Source organism: Myotis myotis, unplaced genomic scaffold, assembly GCF_014108235.1.
Source record: "Myotis myotis isolate mMyoMyo1 unplaced genomic scaffold, mMyoMyo1.p scaffold_m19_p_1, whole genome shotgun sequence".
Lineage (NCBI taxonomy): Eukaryota > Metazoa > Chordata > Mammalia > Chiroptera > Vespertilionidae > Myotis > Myotis myotis.
This window is the reverse complement of record NW_023416313.1, coordinates 201289105-201312237: the sequence shown is the minus strand read 5'-3', so window position 1 is coordinate 201312237 and position 23133 is coordinate 201289105. Positions and strand designations below refer to the sequence as shown.

Here is a 23133-nt window from a genome sequence, read left to right as displayed (position 1 = left end):
CAAGTCAAAAGTGGAAAGATAAAAACAAACACATTTGGCAGCAAAACTTGGTTTGAGCTGATGTTAGTACTTTTAACTTATTCTTCTTTGTGTGACTATTTGTTCCTTTCCTATAGAAATATTAATGTGTTTGACTGTGGGGTGCTGTCCCAGATTCCACTGGGGACATTACTATACAGTGCGTGCATTTTACTACCCTGCTAAAATCTGGACATTTCTGGATTCTGAAACATATCCAGCTCTTATCGCTTTACACAAGGGACTCTGAACCTGAACAACTCCTTTCAACCTTCTAAACCAAATGTTTCAGAAGAGTGATAACACAGAAAATGTCATGGGAGAAGCTCTTTCTTGCTTCCCCCCTCCACTGCATGCTACCTAGATGACAGGAAGTTCTGCGGCTTTACATGACCTGGGGACAGGAGGGCCCCCCTGAAGTTCTGTACAGAACTGACCGGACTCTGCCTACTCCAGGGCGTGGGAGGTGAAGTTCCAAGTCTGAAACGTGCAAATGTACTAGAATATTTTAAAAATAGCATATAACTTCCATTATTGTGGCTTCATTGTAATCATTAACAGAAAGAGATTTAGGACTTTCTCATTTTGTATACCACATGTTGGAAAAACCAAACAAAAGAAGTCAGAGTAAAACCTACTGCACACCACTGACATTTCCGCCTTATCTCAGCCGGCCTGCTTCAAATGTCTGACTGTAGCCAATGCTTAGAGGGGAACTCCCACAGGTAGAGATTTCATCTTGGCTGGGGAACTAAGCTGAGTACCCTATCAGGTCTCAGCAAATAACAAAGTAGTGGTAAGCTCTGCGTCTATTATAGAAGAAGTCCCTAATAAAGCCAGATCCTTACTCTCTCCCACAGGAGAACCATCAGAGATGAAGCGATTCAGAGAAAGGAAGCGGCGTTGGGTTATGTGCCGTTTGGCTCAGTGCCTGCCCGGTCAGCCTTCTCGTGCAACAACGTAAGACAAAAGTCACCCTGTTCCATAGAAAGTGTCGGTGATATTGGATTTGTGGGATGGCTTTTTAAAACTTCTTAGATAAAGCCTAAGATTTCACTGTGCAACACTCAAAAGGATTCATTTATAAAAAAAAGAAAAAGAGAGAGAAAGAGGGGGAGAAAAGAGTTCAGAGGAACACAGATAAGTAAGCGAACTTCCCTCAAATCACTGGCGAAGAAGAATCTATGACTATGTGCTGTTTTATTAGGTCTGATTCTCATAGTCCCCAGAACTCCACCTGCAGACAGGAGAACAAACTGGTTTGTGCTGGTTGTGAAAGGAAGGATCCTCTAAGGGGATTAAGAAATTGGTTAGAATGTCAAATTTCCTCTGGTTTGAAACTGTGCCAATTGCTCTATCCTCTAAGGTGACAATATGACTGTATCCCGAGTTTCTGCTGCAATTAAATCAAGGTGGGTGGCATTCTCTGAACCTGCGCTCCTAGAATCCTCAGTTAGCAGCCATGTCCCTGCCAGAATCTGAGAAGTTGTTAAGGAGAAGTTATGTAAATGTAATACGGAACATTTCAAGAGAAAGAGCAAATGCAAATGGAGTCAGAGCTGTCCTTTGGGGGTTTTGAATTGTTATGAGTTATATAAAACAGCATTTTTTTGGAGGCACACATCTGTATAGGTTCATGTATGTCAATATATAATCCTTTCATGCAATGCTCAAAATAGAGCTGCGAAGGCCCCAGAAGCCACCTTGGGAACGGGCTGGGGCTCTCTGCACTGGGGCTTTGCTCTGGATAATCTCAGGGTCATGCTATACAATTCCGTGCTTGCGTACCAACTGCTCGCAGGGAGCACTGATGGAAGTGTCTGGACACAACAAATGTTTGTATTGTAAAAAGGGATGATATTTTTGTTATGGGCAAGATTATTCTGAAATTTATATGGAAAGGCAAAGGAACTAGAATGGCTAAAACAATTTTGAAAAAGAATAAAGTGGGGAAAAATTATTCTTCCCAATTTCAGGACTCAGGTTATGTCTGAGATGAAGGTGAACCTCAAACAAAATAAGTGTTTTTCAACACCCATCAAATGATGTGGACTCCCCCAGCTGGGAACAAACACAACACAGCGCGGCTCTGCCTCTCATAAAAAAGGCACTTCAACACCAAACCAAAGAAACAGGAGCTGCAATCTGACTTACCCCGCCCTGAGCTCCTGGAAGGCTGGGGGGAAGTCAAGTTGGAGCCCCTCCAGGTGGAAACAGACGAGAATAACCAGGTTCTCAGAGATCGCCCAGCAGTGCCTCCTCATCTCTTCATCCCTGGTGTCCCAGCCAAAGGCAGGCCACCGGGCGGCACAGAGCATGAGAGCAAACCAGTTCTTACTGTTCTTACAAACCCAATTGCCTGATTTAATCTAGGAATTCAAACGCTCACTATGAAGTACGTTCCTGTACAGCAGCTCTCACCCTTGAGGGTGCCTGAGCTGTGCTCTGGGGTATGGTTATTGGGAAATAGTTTGATCCTTACAGCTCGTGCTGTTAGGTTGTGCCAGAGCAGAGTTTAATTTGAGGATAATTTGGCCCCACTATTGCAGCAAAACCATTCTGAGACTTTGTCGTGAATGGAGGTTTTCCCGTCTGCCTGGTGGGAGCAGAAACTGTTCCCAACCACGTGGGAGGACTGACGACTCGCCCTTCTCCACCATTAGGGGGATTCTCACTCTGGCCTCATGCAGTTTCCTCAAATGCATGCGCTTTTCAATACTCAGCTCTGTGAACCCCGAACCCGAGCCTCCTTGGCCTCACATCTCAGTCTCACCTCTGGGAGACCCCTGGGCTTCAGCTGGGTCCCCACCCACCCCCACCCCCTGTGAGCACCGCAGCCTGGACACTCCCTTCAGACTGGCGCAAGCTTAGGGTCTACTTCCTCTTTTCCCACCTCCCAGAGATCACTGCCCTTCATTGCCTGAGGCACAGTGCCATAAAAATCACTGTTTCATTGTTCTGCCTCATTTTTAAGTTGTTTCAGATGGGAGCATAGATCTAGTCCCTCTTTCTTAATCTTGGCCAAAAGTAGAAATCTGCCTTCAGTTTTGTGTATGTGTGTTTTTAATATTTTTATTGATTTCAGAGCAGAAGGGAGAGGGAGAGATGGAAACATCAATGATAAGAGAGAATCATTGATTGGCTGCCTCCTGCACACCCCACACTGGGGATCAAGCCCACAACCCCGGCATGTGCCCTTGACCAGAATTGAGCCCAGGACCCTTTAATTCACAGGCCAAAGTTCTACTCATTGAGCCAAACTGGCAAGGGCTACCTTCAGTTTTTAAATCGACATTATCTACACTAATAAAAGAGAAACATGGTAATTAGCCGAACCTCCACTACCCTTCCCATTGGCTAATCAGGGCGATATGCAAATTAACTGCCAGCCAAGATGGCGGCCGGCAGCCCGGCAGCTTGAAGCAAACATGAGGCTTGCTTGCTTCAGTGACAGAGGACTCCAACGTTCCCCACCTGCTGCTGCCGGCCTCTGAGCTTGCAGTCTGAAACACTGTTACAAATATAGAAGTTAAACAAAACCCCAGAAACCTGCTTTCAGCCAGCTGGGATCTCAGAGCTGGAGTTAAAACAGTGTTTCGATTATAGAACCCAAACAAACCAGATACCTGCTTTCAGCAGCTGAGGCCTAAGAGCTGGAGCCAAGCCTCAGAGCTAAAGCTGGCCCAGAATAAAAAAAAAAGAAAAAAAGGAGCGGTTGGGAGCTTCAGTCACCCGCCAGCCTGAAAACAGCCATCATCCCCTCATCCAGGCTGGCCACGCACCCCAGTGGGGACCCCCACCCTGATCCAGGACACCCTTCAGGGCAAACCAGCCGGCCCCCACCCGTGCACCAGGCCTCTATCCTATATAGTAAAAGGGTAATATGCCTCCCAGCACCGGGATCAGCGGAGCTGAGAGGCCTCCCGGCACCGGGATCAGCGTGACAGGGGGCAGCGCCCAAATCCCCTGATCGCCCTGTGGCTGTGCATGTGACGGGGGTGGGGGGGGTGGGGGGTGGGAGCACAACCTCCCTATCTGCCCTGCTCTGTTTGTGACAGGGGAAGGCACCCCAAGCCCCTGATCAGCCCTGCTCTGTGTGTGACAGGGTGCGGCGCCCCAACCCCCCCATGGGCCCTGCTCTGTGTGTGATGGGGTAGAGCCATAACCTCCCCATCGGCCCTGTCCTGAGTGTGACAGTGGCGGCGCCCCAAACCCCTGATCGGCCCTGCTCTGTGGGTGATAGAGGGTGGCGCCCCAACCGCCCCCCACGGGCCCTGCTCTGTGTGTGACGGAGTAGAGCAGCCGTAGGCAAACTATGGCCCGCGGGCCGGATCCGGCCCGTTTGAAATGAATAAAACTAAAAAAAAAAAAAAAAGACTGTACCCTTTTATGCAATGATGTTTACTTTGAATTTATATTAGTTCACACAAACACTCCATCCATGCTTTTGTTCCAGCCCTCCGGTCCAGTTTAAGAACCCATTGTGGCCCTCCAGTCAAAAAGTTTGCCCATCCCTGGGGTAGAGCCATAACCTCCCCATTGGCCCTGCCCTGAGTGTGACAGGGTGCGGCGCCCCAATCCCGATCCGCCCTGCTCTGTGTGTGACAGGGGGCGGTGCCCCAACTCCCCTATCGGCCCTACTCTGTGAGTGACAGGGGGGAGCTCCTCAACCCCCTGATCGGCCCTGCTCTGTGCGTGACACGGGGGAGCTCCCCAACCCCCTGATGGGCCCTGCTCTGTGCGTGACAGGGTACGGAGCCCCAACCCCCCTGATGGGCCCTGCTCTGTGAGTGACAGGGGGCAGTGCCCCAACCCCCTGATTGGCCCTGCTCTGTGCGTGACTGAGGGTGGCACCGCAACCTCCTCATCAACCCTGCCTTGAGTGTGACAGGGGGCGGCGCCCCAACCCCCCAATCGGCCCTACCCTGAGCCCGACCAGGGGCTGCACCTAGGGATTGGGCCTGCCCTCTGCCACCTGGGAGCAGGCCTAAGCCAGCAGGTCGTTATCTCCCGAGGGGTCCCAGACTGCGAGAGGGCACAGGCCGGGCTGAGGGACCCCCCCTCCCCACCGAGTGCACAAATTTGTGCACCAGGCCTCTAGTTTGTATATAATTTCTGAACAGTAAACTGCATCCAATTAAATGAGTCCTAATAAACCTCCACTACAATCGAGGTACAGACATTTCCATCACCCCAAAAGTTCCCTGGTTTCCATTTGCAGTGTATCCCTGAATTAATAAAAGTCTCCAACAACCACTGTTCTATGTTTTCCCATTGTAAATTAGTTTTGCCTACATTTCAAAAGAGCATTTTTGTTGGGTAAAATTTACTGTGTCAGTTGTTCTTTCAGCATTCTTGATAAATCTTCTGACTTCCACCTTTTCTTCATGCTTCATAGCCAGCAAATGTTAATTTGAAAAGCCAATTGCCTGTCTCACTGTTCTTTTTTGAAGGTATTTTTTTTCCTTAGGCTATTTAAAAAATTTGTTTATTTTCAGCAATATTATTTTTTACTATCAGGCTTAGGTCTGATTTTTGTTGCACTTACCGGGCTTAGGGCAAGCAGAGCTCCTTGATTCTACCTTAAATCATGTCTTTCATCAGTTTTGAAAATTATCCTATAAGTAATTCTTCAAATTCTGATTGTATTCCCAAATAATGCTTTAAGGTCGAATATGCTTTTAAACCCATCTACTGAGATTTTAACTTTTGGTTATTTTCTTCAGTTCTAGGATTTTAATTTGATTGTTTAACAGATCAAGTTCTCCAGTGACACTTGGGCTCTATTTTGTACTTCTGCCGCCGCCATGAAATCAATGAAAGTTGATCTGTCATCTAGCTTTTTATCTGCAGCCCCAAGTCTCATACAAATCAGCAAACGTCCAAGGAAAAGAAGTGCTGCAGGATGTTTTTCATTTTGATGAACTCCAGTTTCTCAATTATTTCTTTTCTGAATAAAGTTTGTGGTATTGTATTTAAGAACTGTTCACCACACCCTAGGGCCCAAAGATTTTCTGTTTTTATAAAAATTTTTTATAGTTTTATATTTCAATCAATGATCCATTTGAATAAATTTTTGTATAATGTATAAGGTTTAGGTCAAGTTCATTATTTTGTCTATGGCTATCTAATTGTCCCAGCACCTTTGTTTGAAAGCCTTCTTGTTTTCACTCCTTTTAAAAAATCAGTTGGATATACTTATGTGGAGCTGTTTCTGGTTTTTCTATTCTGTTTTATTGATCCTGTGTCTATCCTTCCAATAAATAATAAGACAGCTTTTATTACTGTATACAAAATTGTGAAATAAGGTGGAATAATCTCTCCTACTTTATTCTTTTTTAAAATTTTTTTTAGCTGTTCTAGTTCCTTTGCCATTCCATTAAAAGTTCAGAATAATCGCCGAAACCGGTTTGGCTCAGTGGATAGAGCGTCGGCCTGCGGACTGAGGGGTCCCAGGTTCGATTCCGGTCGGGGGCATGTTGTACCTGGGCTGCGGGCACATCCCCAGTGGGAGATGTGCAGGAGGCGGCTGATCGATGTTTCTCTCCCATCGATGTTTCTAACTCTCTGTAGATGTTTCTAACTCTCTGTCTCTCTCCCTTCCTCTCCGTGAAAAAATCAATAAAGTATATTTAAAAAAAAAAAAAAAGTTCAGAATAATCTTGTCTATAATTACAAAAAATCTTGCTGGAATTTTGATACTAATTGTGTTAAACTGTATAATTTAGGGGAGAATGGACATCATTAACATGTTGAGTCTTAGAAACCATGAATATGGTATATTTTCTTTGATTCCTTTCATCAGTTTTCAGCAAACAAGTCCTATTGTATTTTGTTAGATATATATGCAAGCATTTCATGTTTTGCTGAAGGATTATAAATGGTATTATATTTTATTTGCAGTTTTCACATGTTCATTAAGAGAATTCTAACTGTGTGAGTTGACATTGAATCATATAACCTTGCTGAACACACCTCCTAGTTCTAGGAAGTTTTTGTAGATTCCTTGGAGTTTTGTACATAGACTATCATGTTGTCTGAAATTGGGAGTTTTATTTTTTCCCTTTTCTTTATCTACATGCCACTTATTTATTTATTTATTTAGCCTTACTGTGCTGACTTTTCAGATTTACTTTGTACATTGCAATGTACAAGGTGTTTACCTATATGTAGCAGGAAGAATGGAAAAATGTATCTACTCCCTATTTCCAGAAATAAAATCCAAATTGATTTATTTAAATCATTGATCGGCTGCCTCCTGCATATTGAGGCAAGAAGTGCCCTTGACCGGAATCGAACCCAGGACCCTTCAGTTCACAGGCTGATGCTCTATCCACTGAGCTAAACCAGCTAGGGCCAAATTTATTTTTAAAGAATATTTTGTCTAGTGTTTCTGATTATTCTCAGTGGGTGGGCTAATCTGCGACAAGCTATATGCCAGTACTGTACATGAAGACCTTGGTCATGTTTTAAAAATCCTCATGGTTCACACTGGTAGCATTTATTTTGGTTTGTTCTTCATAAACATAACTCTCTTAACTACTTTCTAAATATTCATCACTATACTGTCCTCTTAAAAAAAGTCACAAGACTGAAAAAATTCAGTGTTGGGAACAGAAAATGCTAGTTAGAATATATATCCTCATTGGACATTACTGAGAAAAATAACTTATTTTTTAAAATGGCATATGGATATTGGGTAGAAAAGTTATTTAAAAAATCTGACAGAGAGGCTGTCAAAATTATTTATATATATATTCGCATAGACATATTCTAATCTATTTTTATCTGTGGCATAATGTATAGGAAATATTCTATACACACAATAATCTTCTCCATCTTCTCTAATGCTAGGTGGTGCAAAGTTTCTCACAAAAGTATAAAGCTTCATATTGGGTATTAAACTGATAATAAAGGCACCTGTTTTAACTTGAGATTGAGATGAATTTCAATTATACAGAGAAAGACTCTTCACTGCAGCGCTGTTTGTAATAAGAAAAAAATGTAATCAATCCAAATGCCCATCAGTAGGGAAAGTGATGAAATAAACTATGATACAGCAATATGACAGAATATTATGTAACAGTAAAAACAGTCGGAAAGCAATCCATGTACTGACATAGATTTCCAAAATATATTGCTAAGTAAAAAACCCAACATGTACAGCATGCTATCCTATATAATAAAGAGCTACTACTAATATGCTAATTAGACCGAACAACAGAATGACCTTCCAGACGAAGCTGGGGCCCTTGCACAAATTTTGTGCACCGGGCCTCTATTATTTTGTATAAGAAAATGGGGAAATAAGCTACATACGCATATTTGTTGATATCTGTATAAAGAAACATAGCAATACATAAATAAGATAAAAATAAAACAAAACTTGGTAACTATGAAGGAGGAAAGGAGATACGAACAAGGTAGAACTGGGATCCCCTGACATAAACACAATTACTTTAATTTTTGGATCATTTGAAGATAATAGCTAGCTGAGTCCTGTAGGAAAGAAAACTAGTTTAACTTTTTATTTTAAAGCTGAATTTAAAACACAATCCACGATATAAAAATAAGAAGACTGAAATATCTGCAATCAATTGTTCTGTCCTTTTTGGACTGTGAACCAAAAAATCCTTACTGCATGTCTTACTAGCCATGCTTAGCTCCATCCCTGCAAACTGCAGCCCTACCACAGCCAAAGACTTCCAAATGCTATGTTATCAGTCATGAAAACCACGGGACCTTACTTAGCACTGAAAAGGACTTCACAGTCATCCAACCCAGCCTCGGCTGGGGAAAGAGCATGGATGAGCTGGTGCAGAGCAAACACTACTTGTGAACAGACAAGACAGAGCTCCAAGTGCGGCTGCTTCTTCCCCTCACCTGATGACTATCATGGCTATTTCCTTCCTGACAATGTATATATGCTGAGTTGTCTAGAACCAATCTGGTGGCCCCGGGAACTTTAATCATGCATTAGCTGATATCATAATCTAAGAAAAGATTAAAATTTCAGGAAGGGTAATTATTTTGCCAAAGCTTCATTCATAGAAAATGGGTTTGGAAAAGTGTTTTCCCTATGATTCTTTGTTTAAATTCAGCTGCCTACATCAAAGAAGAAAGTGGCTGGTTCGAATACATTTGTCCTCAATAAAATAATGCAACAGGGCAATGATTTGGTTAAGTCAGCAAATAATGTTACCCACTGTCCTTAATCAAAGGATGAGTGATATTCATTATCAACCAAACAAACACTGCTTCTTTCCTTACATCTATTCTTGAGATATATATTGCAGACCTAATTAGATACTTTTCCCCTTTAATTTCAATAAGTTGAAGGTTAACTTTTTAAAGAAAAGAGAACTCAATAAATATTTTCATTTCTTTGCATCTTTAATAAATACCTAGAAAAATAGTATAGGTACTCATTTAGGTAAAATAACTACTGTGTACATAAAACTTGACATATCCTAATGAAAACAGGACTAACCGTTTTCTCTACTGCAAACTGGCAACTGTACTTTAAGTATTTTTAAGCTCTGCTCCGGTTTCATCTGGGTTCAGCATGTTATACTTAATATTGGGCATTAAAGCCTGGAGCAGTAAAGCATGGAGCCAGCTGTCCAGTTCTTCTCTCTCTCACGGGTGATGGGTGAAGAGTGTGGGCTCTCCAGGTCCAATGCCTCCACCAGATCCTAATTGTGATCTGGGAGTCTTTCAACCTCTTTGTGCCTCAGCGCTTCAGTCTGTAAAACAAGGACTATAATAGCACCTACAGCAAAGCTGCTGAGTAGTAATTAAAAGAATCCATGTAAATTGTTCATCTAGTTGCCTGCCTTAATCACTGCTCAATAAAAATACCTATTTTTACTTTTCTCTTGTATGTGCCTCACACTCCTGCTCAGCTGGACTGCTTGCCGCCCTTTGTCTCTCTAAGCTGTGTTCTTATTGTTCTGAGTCTAGGCCCCTGTCCTGCTTGTTCCCTGGCCTGATGAAATCCTCTTTCCTTCCAAGGGCTCCTCATCCTGATCCATCTGATCAATCCTGACTTGGCCCCATTGGTTTGCACCTCCATTGCTCTTCATTGGCAATTCTTTTATTATACTCATTATATTAGACCTAACTTCCATTACAGTAACTTATGACCTTTTCTCCTCCATGGTTAAGGAGTGTCTTACCAGCCTATTTATTCTCTACAGTATTTAATAATCTTCAAAGAGTGGTTGTTCAATAAGCATTTACTGGATTTGAAGCAGTTACGCTTACTTGTGAAAGTAAGCATAATACATCCTACTACCTCTAAGAGCAGCTCTCTCATAGGATACTTACCAAGATTAAATGAGATAATCTATGTAAAAGGCTACTAACAAGTTATCATTTTATCATTATCAATCACAGCTACTATTTCTTCAATGTTCACCACATCTGGCACTGTACTAAGTGCTTCATACGTGTGAATTCAAACAGGGCCTGGCCCGACGACCTCACATTCTCCTCGCACAGAGTAGATGAGATCAAGGTGTTTTTTAAATGACTGATGAAGAAAAACAACAAATCCAAAAGTAACTGAGAGTTGGCTTGAATAGACATGAAATTCCTGATATTTCACAATATAGCTCTGAGGATAAAAAAAAAATTCAAGATACACAAAAGTATATGAAAAGTTGCAAATCTTTAAAAAACAAAAGGTAGTATTAGGCAAACCGGTATCCAGTGCTCAGGACTGCTAAGGTAAAATGGCCTTGGGAACTGCTCAAAGTCTCAATCCTGCCAAGTATAAAAAAGGCCAATAACCGGAACCCACCACACAGGGTCCTAAGGACGAAATCAGATGATGCCGGTGAAGGGCTTAGAACCATGTAAGTAAACATATATTCAGGTATTTGCTTTCATCATAAGAGATACTCTAAGTTGTCTAATTAAGTGAAGACCTAGGATGATGATGGATAAACTAAATCCAGACTGGAACCAAATTTTCGGAGTCACAACCTGTTCTAAATTCTTGGCAGTGTGAAATCATTGGCAGGTCAGTTTCATTTTCTTACTGCCCATTATATGAGAATGGAGGTGGACATCAGTACATAGTGAAGGGCCCAGAAAGTCTTCAAGAAGGAGAATGTGAGAGCTTGAGTAAATCACAAGGTGTATGTTCATTTCTAAAACTTCAGGAATTAAAATGCCTATGTCAGTTCCAACATACATATCAGAGTCTAGACCAGGGGTGGGCAAACTTTTTGACTCGAGGGCCACAATGGGTTCTTAAACTGGACCGGAGGGCCGGAACAAAAGCATGGATGGAGTGTTTGTGTGAGCTAATACATGTTAACACTGCTGCTGGTGAAGGAGCGGAGGGGAGAGCAAGAGAACCCTCCGCTCTTTCGGCTCCGCAGGCCGGATAGAACAGCCGAAGGGGCCGGATCCGGCCCACGGGCCGTAGTTTGCCCACGGCTGGTCTAGACAAATAAAAACAAATTTTTATATTTCTGTGAAATGCTTTCTTTCATATTTTATAGATACAATTTTCATTTGTTCTTCTGTTCATTTCAGCTTTTAAAAGTGGTAAAATGAGAAATTGAGGCACCAAAGTTCTGAAAGGCACAATACCACAATATACCAAACAAATAGTTTTCTCCTTCCAAGCATAATTATGTAAGCCGTTTAGAAAAAACATTAAAGGAATCACTTAAATAAAATTTAAAAGGAGATTTAGAATTACCTTTTAGTGAGTCCAGTTTCTCGGTATTACACCATGAATCTTTTCAAATGCAAAGATGTACAAAGCATGACATTTTAAGAAGTGATGACATAGATGGAAACCCAAAGTGCTTTGCAATGACTCCAATGCATAATCTACTGCACTTATAAGCATTTGTTTTAAAATCTGTATTTGTAAAGGTGCCCAAATAACCTGTTTCTCAAAATGATTCCAAGGCGTTAATGAGATTTCCTACCCAAAAAAATGACTCCCCAGACAAAATGCCTAAGTATGTGTCTGTTTTTTAACAGTATAATTCTGGCATTGAAAGCTATGAAGATATAAATGAAATGACAGAGGCTAAGTGGAGATGCCCCTTGGTCCAGCTAAATTGCTGCTTGTATTAAATAGCATGTTTTAAATTCCTAGACTCCACTACTTAGTAAAATTTTCAAAATAAAACTGGAAGACTCACTTAAATTACCAAATTTTAATTATGCCAGAAAGGCATTAAAGAAAACAACTAACACATATTATTACCAATAATTTATGAAGTAAAGTATATTTTAATACCCCTCCACCAGGATTAAGAAGTTCATAATTTCAGAATGGATAGTTTGTGAATGAAATAAATTTAGCTTTAAATTAAACTCATTATAGTGTTATCTTTCCTGTATTGATGGTACTAAAGAGTGCTCATCACAAATCAGCCCCACCTCTAGTCCAACATTTGTAATCACAAAGAGAGGCATAAGTGCCAGAGAACTCATAAAATTTATACAAGTGGGGCACCCATTTTTTACTTAATGTGGTTAAAACAAAGGGAAAATGGCAATAAATACCTCCTTTATATAATACTAGAGGCCCAATGCACGAATCTGTGCATGGGTGGGATCCCTCGGCCTGGTCGGTGATAGGGCCCCATGGGGGCTGTGGGAGGTTGGCTGGAGGGAGGGACCGAGGGAGGCTGGCTGTGGGAGCGCACTGACCACCAGGGGGCAGCTCCTGCGTTGAGCGTCTGCCCCCTGGTGGTCAGTGCACGTCAAAGCGACCGGTCATTCAGTCGTTCTATCGCTTAGGCTTTTATATATATAGATAATCTGTCCTAATGTAGAATTTAGAAAGTTTCAAGTGTGTTGTACCAGCTAACAGTACAGGCTTTGAACTTATTAACTGTGTGAACTTGAACTTACTACTTAATCTCTGTGCCTCAGATTCCTTGTCTCTAAAACGGATAGTAACGGTCCCATTCTCATAGGGTTGGGAGAGTAAATGGGATAACATATTTAATTTACTTAAAATAGAGCCTGGTGAATGGGTTCATTAGTGTTAGTTATCATTATTTTACTGTTATTTCTACTACTAGAGTACTTCAAAAATCCACCACATTTGTGGAAGATTACCAAGAGTTGCACAGAGTTCAAATATCATATCCATCAATGCTGACATGGAGAATTTCATCAGATGAGAAATGTTCAGAGTTCAGAAAGCCAAGAAAAAAGAAAATGAGTAATTGCAAAGAAAATACTCTTCACAATAAATGGCATCAGTTTTCCTTGTCAAAAAAAGAACTATGAAGGTCTATGCTCTGGAAGCCTAAAGGAAACCTGAGCCTGAAGAATGTTCTCCAAGCCACACTCACCCCTTGTTCATCCAGTTTCATGAGCTGCTCTGTGACTTTGGGAGTGTTGAAGGCCAGCCGCAGGCACTGGATATTGAGCTCCGGGATCACGTGCTCCAGCACTTCTTTCAGGGGCAGCCCCCGGGCTGTCGAGTGCTTTGCTGTTGAGGGTATGGCATCCTCCAGGACCGAACCTCTCAGTGTCATGAGCTGAAAGAGAGGGCCGCTTCTGTTAACAACTTCCAGAAAGGAGAGAGTCCTCGTAAGTTCCTGGGCTTAAAAACATGCACATGCCATAAGATTTTATTCATGAACACACTGTCATGCTTATAAATACATGCAAGTTTTTAAAAATGTATGTTAAGCAAGGATGCTTTCTACTAAAATGAAAGAGAAATCTGTTTGTATTCCTATCATCTTGATGCTATTTACTAAAACCAACTGGACTGGCATGACCATGTTCTTTTTTTTATAATTGATTTTTTATTATGTTTTAATTGATGTTTTGAGAGAGAGAGAAGAGGGGGGGAGAGGGAAAGGGCAGGAAAGGGGGGAGAGAGAGAGAGAGAGAGATAGAGATAGAGAGATAGAGATAGAGATAGAGATAGAGATATATATAGAGAGAGAGAGAGAGAGAAACATTAATGTGAAAAACATCAATTGGTTTCCTCCCATATGTACCCCAACTGGGAATTGAACTGCAACCTGGGTTTGTGCCATGACTAAGAATTGAACCAGCAACCTTTTGATGCATGGGACAACACTCAACCAACTGAGCCACACTGGCCATGGCATCATGTTCTTTATTCTTGATGTATTTATTAACATGAGAAATTAATAGCATGAGAAGTCCCTACACGAAAACTAAGTCTTACTTTATTACATACTAGAGACTGGTGCACAAATTCGTGCACTGGTGGTGGTGGTGGGGGGGGGTCCGGCTGGTCCTGCCCCAATTGGGGCTGATCTGGGTGGGCCTGCCAGGGGAAGGGAACAGCAGCAGGTTGGCTGGCTGGCCCCACTACCAATCGGGGTGGAGGGGGCTGATCGGGGACAGGGCAAGCCAGGAGGAGGGGCCACGGCAGGTTGGCTGGCCAGCCCCAGCCCCCGCAGTGCACGTCATAGCGACTGGTCATTCCAATCACTTAGGGTTTTATATATAGAGATGCCTGTCTCACAAAGTCAGGAGCTATTGCCTGAAACTGACATCTAGAGCATTTCTATCAAAGTTCTTTTGTTAGTTTATTTCTGTGAAGAGGCTCATAAAGATATTACAATGAATCCACATTTAAGGATTATTTTTATTGGATAGAAAAAATTACACAAAAGCTAGTGACAAATAAGCATCAGAAAGGGGAAGGAAGGGATAAAGGGAGGCAGGAAAGAAGGAAAAGAGAAAGGGAAGGTAGAGGGAGGGAAGGAGGAAGAAAGAGAAGGAGGGAGGGCGGTGGGGGATCGAAAGTACTACTTTGGGTATTACGTGTGTAGTAAAGAACAATTCAGATAAAAGTTCCATCCTCACTGAGACAGAAAAAGAAAAAAATAAGAACAATATGTGAGACAGTGTTAAATTTTCATGAAAAAATAAAACCTGAAATTGGATATGAAATTTTAGATGAAGCCCCCTGTGATTTATGAGCAAAGGCCAGAAGGAAATGAGAGCGCTCTGGCCAACAGCATGCCTGGAGAAGACTATCACACCGCAGACGAATAGAGAGCATCCAAGACCCATGGTGGAGGTGCCCTGAGACTGCCCCAGAGGGGGAGGCCAGTGTGGCCAGGACAGACTAATGAGGGGAGTCGGGCATGAGGTCCTGAGCAGATGTGCCCATCTCCTAGGCTACTAAGGAGACTGGCTTGTACTCAGAGGCAGATGAGAAACCAGTCTAGGACTCTGAACTGAGGATTGACAATATCTGGATTACATTTCAAAAGGATCCCTGCTGGGCCGAAGCTGGAAGACAGTTGTCAGGGAGAGATGGTGGTGGCTTGGCCCTGGCCCAGATCCAGGCAGTAGATGGGAAAAGTGGTTGAATCCTAGACATATTTTGAAGAAAAAGTTAACAAATTCTGCTTATACTTGGGGGTGTCAAGAGGAAGAAGATTTGGGAGGGGGGTGGATGGAGGAAAAAAAAAGAATCAAGTGCAGCTTCAAGGTTTCTGGCCTGAACAACTAGAATAATGGAGCTGTCATCTGCCAGACATTAATTTGAACATGAAAACAAGTGGTAATGACTTTTTGAACCATGAACAACATTTGACTTGGATGTTTCAATCAAAAGCTAGGGAAATGGATGCAAGAGACCTAATGCACTCTCATGGGTCAGCAGGAAAAGGACAGACTATAAGACCAGGGACCCGGAGGGAGGTGTAGGTGCAGCACTCCAGGCCAAGGTGGCAAGAGAGGAAAGAACGGAGGTGGGAAGGAAGAGTCAGTGTGGGTCACCCATCCCAGCTAAGGGGTCACCTTGCTATAGGACAGGAGTAACCTTGGAGAGAGGGGCTGGGGCTAGGTGTGGGGTGCTGGCCAGGCAAGCTGACAGGTACACTCATGGAAATCAGTGACAGGCTCTAGCAGCGGTGGGTCGCGACCATTGGAAAACACATATAGCATATCAGATGTTTACATTACGATTCATAACAGTAGTAAATTACAGTTATGGAGTAGCAACGAAAATAATTTTATGGTTGGGGGTCACCACAACATGAGGAACTGTATTAAAGGGTCGCGGCATTAGGAAGGTTGAGAACCACTGCGAGAGTGCTGATTTAGAAAACGTCAACTTCTGGCCTGAAGGATGATAGGACAGTGGCAAGAAGAAAAATTTTAAATGGGTTAAAAGCAGAAAAGGAATATTAAGATAGAGGCCTTAAATCAGAGCGGCCTTGGGAGGAGAAAAAGAAATACTTGGGTGTAAGCTAACTGCGGCTCATAGGAATCTGGTGGATCTGAGAAGCTGGAAACGACCAACTACCTTCAACCAACTTCAAAAACACAGTGTGTTCTCTGTTTTTCATGTCAACAGAAGGATTTACATGCTTACAATTAGCTTTGGCATGGAGAAAAGTACACTGGAGCATGTAAATCTTCATTTCACTCTGGCTGCTATATATACACATTAAGATATTAAAGGCATGCCTTTAAAAACCTTATTTTTAATTTCCCCAGAGTTTGAGCTTAGGAACAATGACTAAGTGAGGCCAACCTCTGAAATTCAATGGGAGAAGTAAAGCCAAATGCTCTATTTTAACTAGTTTCAAAATTATTATTTTCTAGATACCTCAAGGGGGTATCAGGCATTAGTGTATAACAATGATCCTAAGTGCTCAGAGGTAATAAATGGATAACTGGCACAGTAATTTATGTTTAGAAACATGACAGAACTTCATAATCCCAAATTTGCTCTTGGCTTTTTAAGAAATGCTTTGCTGGCTAGTTTTATTTTTCCTTTTCTTTTTTGAACCTGGATTTCATTAAAAAATAAAAACTGACATATTACGTGTCCTTAGATTCCTAAGTTGCTCCAGCGGCCTGTTTCACCCACACAGCCTCTGGTTCCAATAGTGCATGTTCTAGGCCTCAGAGAATAGGTCCAAAAGATAGCGAAGTGAAAGGAGGAGGAGGAAAGTCTTTTCCCCTCCCTTGAGTCAAGAAGCACCCTAAGCATTCGTTTGGAGGAGTGTGTTGAGTCCTAGGTGACGCGCTTCCATGTGTGAGCGCCCCAGCTCCTCCACTGGCTCGGCACTTTCTGGCTACCACGGCAGGACAGGCGATATCCCATTTGGGATTCTGAGGGTTCCAATTTCTTGGGCCCCACGCAATGGACATATCTTTCTCTGAATCAAAACTTCCATTCATTTATTGCATCTATCCAGAGCTCAGTGGAAAGAAAGGCTCTAGCTCTAACCATTCTGTCCACCCCTATCGCCACCAGAATGAATGAAAGGGGGCTTTGTGTCTTTCAGAGACATTTGTGATCAGGTGATATCAAATTTAATTGCTTTGCTACTGCTACCACTATCCTTTTTTTCTCACTTCCATTAAGCCTCACCTTTCTCATTCACAACTTACCTCACTAGTTCTAAATATTATTCGGTAGTTGTAAGGAGATCCATTTTCTTTCATTTCTTCTGGTTTTTCCCTTCGAATGCTCACAGCCACTGGACCAAGATTCTCATCAGCCCCAAAATAGTTCCAGTGTTCTTAAATAAGACAAAACAAAATTAAAATGTGATGTTGTGCTGGACATTTAGATCACTCAGAAATTACTTTATATCAATAAAATGCAAACACACTGAACAAACATCAATATTCTTCGATGTGTTATAAAAACAAGGCCTTGGCTACACAGGTATAGTTTTAGAGCAGGTAACACTGAAGAGAGGTGGCCTGTTGAGTTTCTTTGCTTTTTCTCCCCACTTCTACCATTTAAATAGGCTACACTGTGTGTTCTTCCTTGCCGAAGGGAAAGTTTGTGTCTGAGATATTCAGTTTTTCTTTAAAAACAAAACAAACAAAAATCCCCCAAGTCTATTGAAAACAGAGTTTGAAGACAGAGGGACTCCCCCAAGATTGAAAAAACATTTCCCTGGATTGGAGCAAGAAGGCTGTGCATCACTGAGCAGCACTCTGGTCCCAGGGAGCCCAGGCACGATGGCAAAGATGCTCGGAGAAAACAGCTCCGTCCCAAAGCACTGGGCCTCACCAATGGCTTTTCCATATAGTGAGCACCAATGCATCCCACGAGGCCACTGGACCCGGAGGGCATGTGTGCTCTGGGACAACGGGCCTCTCCTAGGTAACCTGTGTGGCCAGGTGACTTATTATGATTCAGAGAATTCTCTTCAAGACCCCAAACATTAGCAGAACCTTGGGGGAAGTCTCCTTATGACTGATTTACCTTCCTCCTGACAAAAACAAAGGTCAGGATCAAAATTAAATAAATTTACATAAAATTTTTAAAAGTGATTTTTACTATACACCTGTGTATGTGTGCATACACTTCTTTTAAAATTTTAAAAATTGATACATATATGAGATGTTCACAAATGAGGAAGTCCATAAAACACAGAAATATATGAAAAGCTGGAGTAAATAACCCATTTTTCAAACTTCCAAAACACTTACTTTACACCATTCTGTATCATTTACATGTGACATGACTATATGAGTTATGACATGGTATGTTATTCTCATACAAAATGCATAACATTTGAAAATACACATTATTCCCATACAAAATCCCTGAGAATTAGAAATTACAGCATAAAATATCGAATCTGTAGTTTTAAAATTTAGGTAATACATATGAAAATACTTTGCAAGTACTAAAGATCAACTATAAAAGATATAATCATAAATATTGAGGGCTCTTTAAGAAGGTTATCATAATCTATGGAGATTCAAAAAAGAAAAGCACGTGGAAATACAGGAACAAACATCTCATATACAACTGAGAAACAACCCAATAAATGTCACAAAATCTATTTACAAACACTCAGGTACACCCTCAAAGCACAGCTGTGAGAATTACACTCAGGGGTGATTTACTCTTACTTTGCACATAATTTTAATAAGGTTGGCTGTCTGGTCTTCAAGCCCAGAGGTGTGATAATTCCAGATGCTGACAAAGTCCAGAGTGTAGGGCTGATACAGACTTGCATGCAGACAGCAATGTGATGGAACAACTGACAACAAGGAAGAAAACAGAAAGGGAGAAGGCTGAAATAGTATAAGAAAGCAGACAAGAACTTAAAGAATAACAGACAGCAGTCCGGGGCCATTCACACTTCAGTAACTTCAGACGGTAATTTTAAAAAAAAAGGTTTTTTTACTGATTTTAGAGAGAGAGATAACGAGAGGAGGGAGGGAAAGAGAGAAACATCAATGATGAGAGAATCATCCATCGGCTGCCTCTCCCACGCACCCCTACTGGGGATCGAGCCCACAACCCAGGCTTGTGTCCTGACCAGGCGACCTGTTGGCTCATGGACTGACGCTCAACTACTGAGCCACACCAGCCGGGCAAGAAGATAATTTAATACTGCAGCACAGAACGACAGTGGAGGGATCAAGATGAGTGTGAGACATATCCATTACATTCTGCTTCTTGCATGTCTGGGATTCAACTGAAACCCAACTCTCTAGGACTTCTTAATCACACCCAACACATCTCAGAAAGTGCAGGTGAGACTGCTGCCTGTGCTGCAGGGAAATTCATAAATATGTATCTCAGGCCATGGCCAATTCTTTTTCAGCAACTTCAACTCATTCCCAAGCTGTCCCTGACCAGCTCCCCTTCTCCAGAGCAGATATTTCAAACATTCTCCGTTCTCCTTCAACCTTCCCGCACCTGCTTTCTCCCCAATCCCAGCAAATGCTAATGCTGTCTAAATCACAGAGAAAACAAAGAAGCCCCTTCAGAAGCAAATGTCCTCATTTTCCATCCTACTTGCAAACTTACCTGGATCCAGACCTTTGCTTCCTTCTCTTTACAACCCAGAACTCAATCTCACCCTAAATGCTGACCTCCACCCAGTCCACCTTCCCAGGGGCTCTGATGCCTTGACTACCCTCCCTTGACCTTTGACTTCTCCCTCTCTATTCACTGATTTCCATCATCACTTGATCAAGCTCAAGTCTTCTTTATCTTTAAATATAACACACCGGCAACACTTTTATCCTCCTTCAGGAATTCTTGAAAGGGCTGCCTAATTCCTCACCTTAGAATTACTATAATCTGCCTTCCACTGCAGTAACCAATGATAGCCTTAAAGTTAAAAACAAATAGATAGGTTGGGTCCTTATCTCGCTCAAACTCTCCCTAACATTTGCCACAGTGGATCATTTCATTTTTTTTTTTTTCTAGAAACGCTCTTCCTGGCTCTGTGACAGCACTCTATCCTGACTTTCCTTCTATCACTCTGGCTATTGCTCAGTTTCCCTTCCTCTTCTCATCCTGAGTATTCACTCTCAGAACTTCAACTGCCATCTCAATGCTGCTTATGATCAAAAGTCTACATGCTCACTCCAGACCTCTCTGAGCCCTCAATCTCTACATCTCCCTAGTGGAACTCTGTTTGTCCATCCTGTGGACATCTGCAAAAGTGAACCCATCACCTTCCACCAAACCTACGAAGCTCTCCCTGCAGCCTGATTTTTACCGACTGCTACTACATTCACCTCGTTGCTCATGCCAGATTCCGTGTCATGCCTGCAAACTGAAGTTCCTACAGCTCTCTTAAATCTATCTACTTTGTCTCCACCCCTTGGCCACTGACTTCCCCATCACCATTTGCCTGGATGTTTGTAAATCCTCTAACTGGTTTGCTTTTATCCAATTAGTTTAAATAGCAACCAGATGACCCTTGTAGAATGCAAATCTGACCATCACTACTAAGTTTAAAATCCTTCCCAGGGTTTCCCAAGGGCCCTTGCATACTCTCATGGCTTCCCAAAGCCCTCCCAACCTGTCACCAGCCTACCACTCATTTCAACTTAGACCTTTCCATCATCCTCTCAACAGAGGACCTCTGACACGGAACTTCTCTGTTGTTCAAACTCACTCTGCCCTTTCTCACCTAAAAAATTCTACCCAAACATTCTTCCCACAACTCTTTATTTGACCAAGTCCTCTCATCGTCCATGTCTAATCTGAAATATTACTTAGACATCCTCTAAAAGAGTGATTGAGTACTTGAGCACAATGAAAGTGTTTACTTGGTATATTAAAACTAATACTTTATTTCAAAGTGTTAAAATTCATAAAAATACAAACTAGTGAAAACCAAATATTTAACACATTTCAAATACAAAAATTTAAAAATGTTACAACACAAAAATGTAAATTTATAAAAATATAAATATTAAACACAATCATCTTAGTATAAATTATCAGATAAAATAAGTGTTATCTTAAAATGAAACTAAACTCTACATAAAAATGACAACTGTTCATTTTAAAAAAAACAAAAAATTAAAGATCATTTAAATGTTTTTTTTGTGTATGTGTCATCATCAACACTGACTTTTTTTGTGCAATTTTCCCCAGCTGCTTAGGAAGTACATTTCTGAGTTGGGGGAATGGTGATGAGATAATTATACACTAACTTTCTAACACTTTCTTCAGAATCTATCTTTAAACACACTCATCTCTGGTTTGATAACTCTGGGAAGAGCTTTCAAAACTTATGTGTGTTTGTGCAGAAACATCCATCCTTTTTTACTAAAAGAGGACTCTAGCTATTATATCCAAAAAGCATTTCCATTGGTCTTCAACTACTTCAGTTTCATTGGTGTAGAAGAAGATTCTGGGCTGGTTTCCTGTGTTAAATTCACTACTATCATGATTAGACTCTGCTTATTCAAAAAGTCTTTCAACTTGAGTAAGTATTATTCTTACAGTAACCCTTGTTTTGTTTTTGTCCACTCTCTGTTTGCTCCTAACAGACACACAAACACTTGATTTCATTCAAAATCCTAATGTAGTGCAGAGGAGGCTGGTTCAGCAGTCACCTTAGATTGAATTTTCAAGTCCTTAAACTTTGATCTCAAGACAAATGACTCAGATTTTTTTTCTTTAACTAAAACACCAGCCTTTTAGAGATGCCTTCAGTCTGGTCCTTCTGGCCTGTCCCTCGATGTCACTGGCCTGCAGTCCCTTCCCCTCAGACCACAGCCTTTGGGCAGCACTTCTTACCTGCTCCAGGCTGCAGCATTTTTCATTTATTCCTACCAGCCATTTACCTCCTTCCTTCACTAATGGAGCTATCCACCAACTGCAGAGAGCTCTTCCAGCCAGACCCACAATCAGCTCCGCCTTTATGGAAGGGGAAGAGAAGGAGCCGGGACAGGGGAGCCGCAGCTATGAGTATTAAGAAAGGCTGGGAGCCCTGGATGAGAGAATTTGGGAGGATGAAAGCCAGAGGAAGGGAAGAGGAATTGGACGCTCAGGTGGGTAAATCTGCTAATGGATGACTTGAAACGCAGGTTTTACATTATTACATGACCAAAAATAATGAGATTTTAGTGCCAGCATGCTGGAATGCCTCAAACCAATACTGCAATCACTATATTAGATACAATGCAGCAAAGTGAGGCCCTTTGCCAAGCACTCCAATATTCATATCAAACCATGGAAATACAGTATTTCCTTCGTTTTTATAGATATGGAAACTATGATTTAGAGAGAGCAAGCCACTTCCCAGCCACGGCTAGTAAACAGCAGTGCCAGAGTTCAAACACATTATTTGAACTACTGATTCCAAAGTTCATTTTCTTAGCCATTGTATAGAACATTATCTTCCCAAGTTTCCAAAATTGTATTATAAATAAAATAGTTAAATAAAATTTGGTACCTAAAGGGATTAACTAGCCAGATCATACATAAAGCTTTATTCCTTGATGTACTATTGAGCCAAGGATTCACTGTGTATAATGGGAGAGATATTAATGTTTTTTCCATATATGGGTGATTTCCCCACTGCCTATATTTTTCATATTTAACACCTAAACAGATGTTTAGCCTGAGGTTTTCTTATTAGTTCTGGTTCTTGGGTTTTAACAAGGATGGTACAAAGAGTGTCAGTGATCAGTTCTGCCATCACTAGAATTTTCCACATAAATAGCTATATTCTTGGTTGACATATTTCCAATAACAAATAATAATTTCACATCCTTAGAGAGGAAAAATAGTAAACAGTTCAAAGCACCAAATAATTAGATCAAGCACACTTCACATCACATGGGGTTATGACCCACAGATAAGCATGTGGGCATAAGGCAAAAGAAGTTAAGCCT

At 41.7% G+C, this 23133-nt stretch overlaps 1 protein-coding gene across 23 annotated transcripts in view; it reads right to left on the bottom strand.

The window, feature by feature from the left end:
* SIPA1L1 (signal induced proliferation associated 1 like 1) overlaps nucleotides 1-23133 on the bottom strand; it is a 356060-nt gene that overhangs the window by 105638 nt on the left and 227289 nt on the right. For all 23 annotated transcript variants that reach the window (XR_004968051.1, XR_004968054.1, XR_004968055.1 and 20 more), the window contains 2 exons: nucleotides 17407-17537; nucleotides 13356-13544 (listed from right to left, as the gene is read on the bottom strand). Coding sequence is in view for 20 of the 23 variants with exons in the window: in XM_036311654.1 (XP_036167547.1) it covers nucleotides 13356-13544; nucleotides 17407-17537 (320 nt within the window). In the remaining 3 variants the exon portion in view is untranslated. The remainder of the gene's footprint in view (nucleotides 1-13355; nucleotides 13545-17406; nucleotides 17538-23133) is intronic.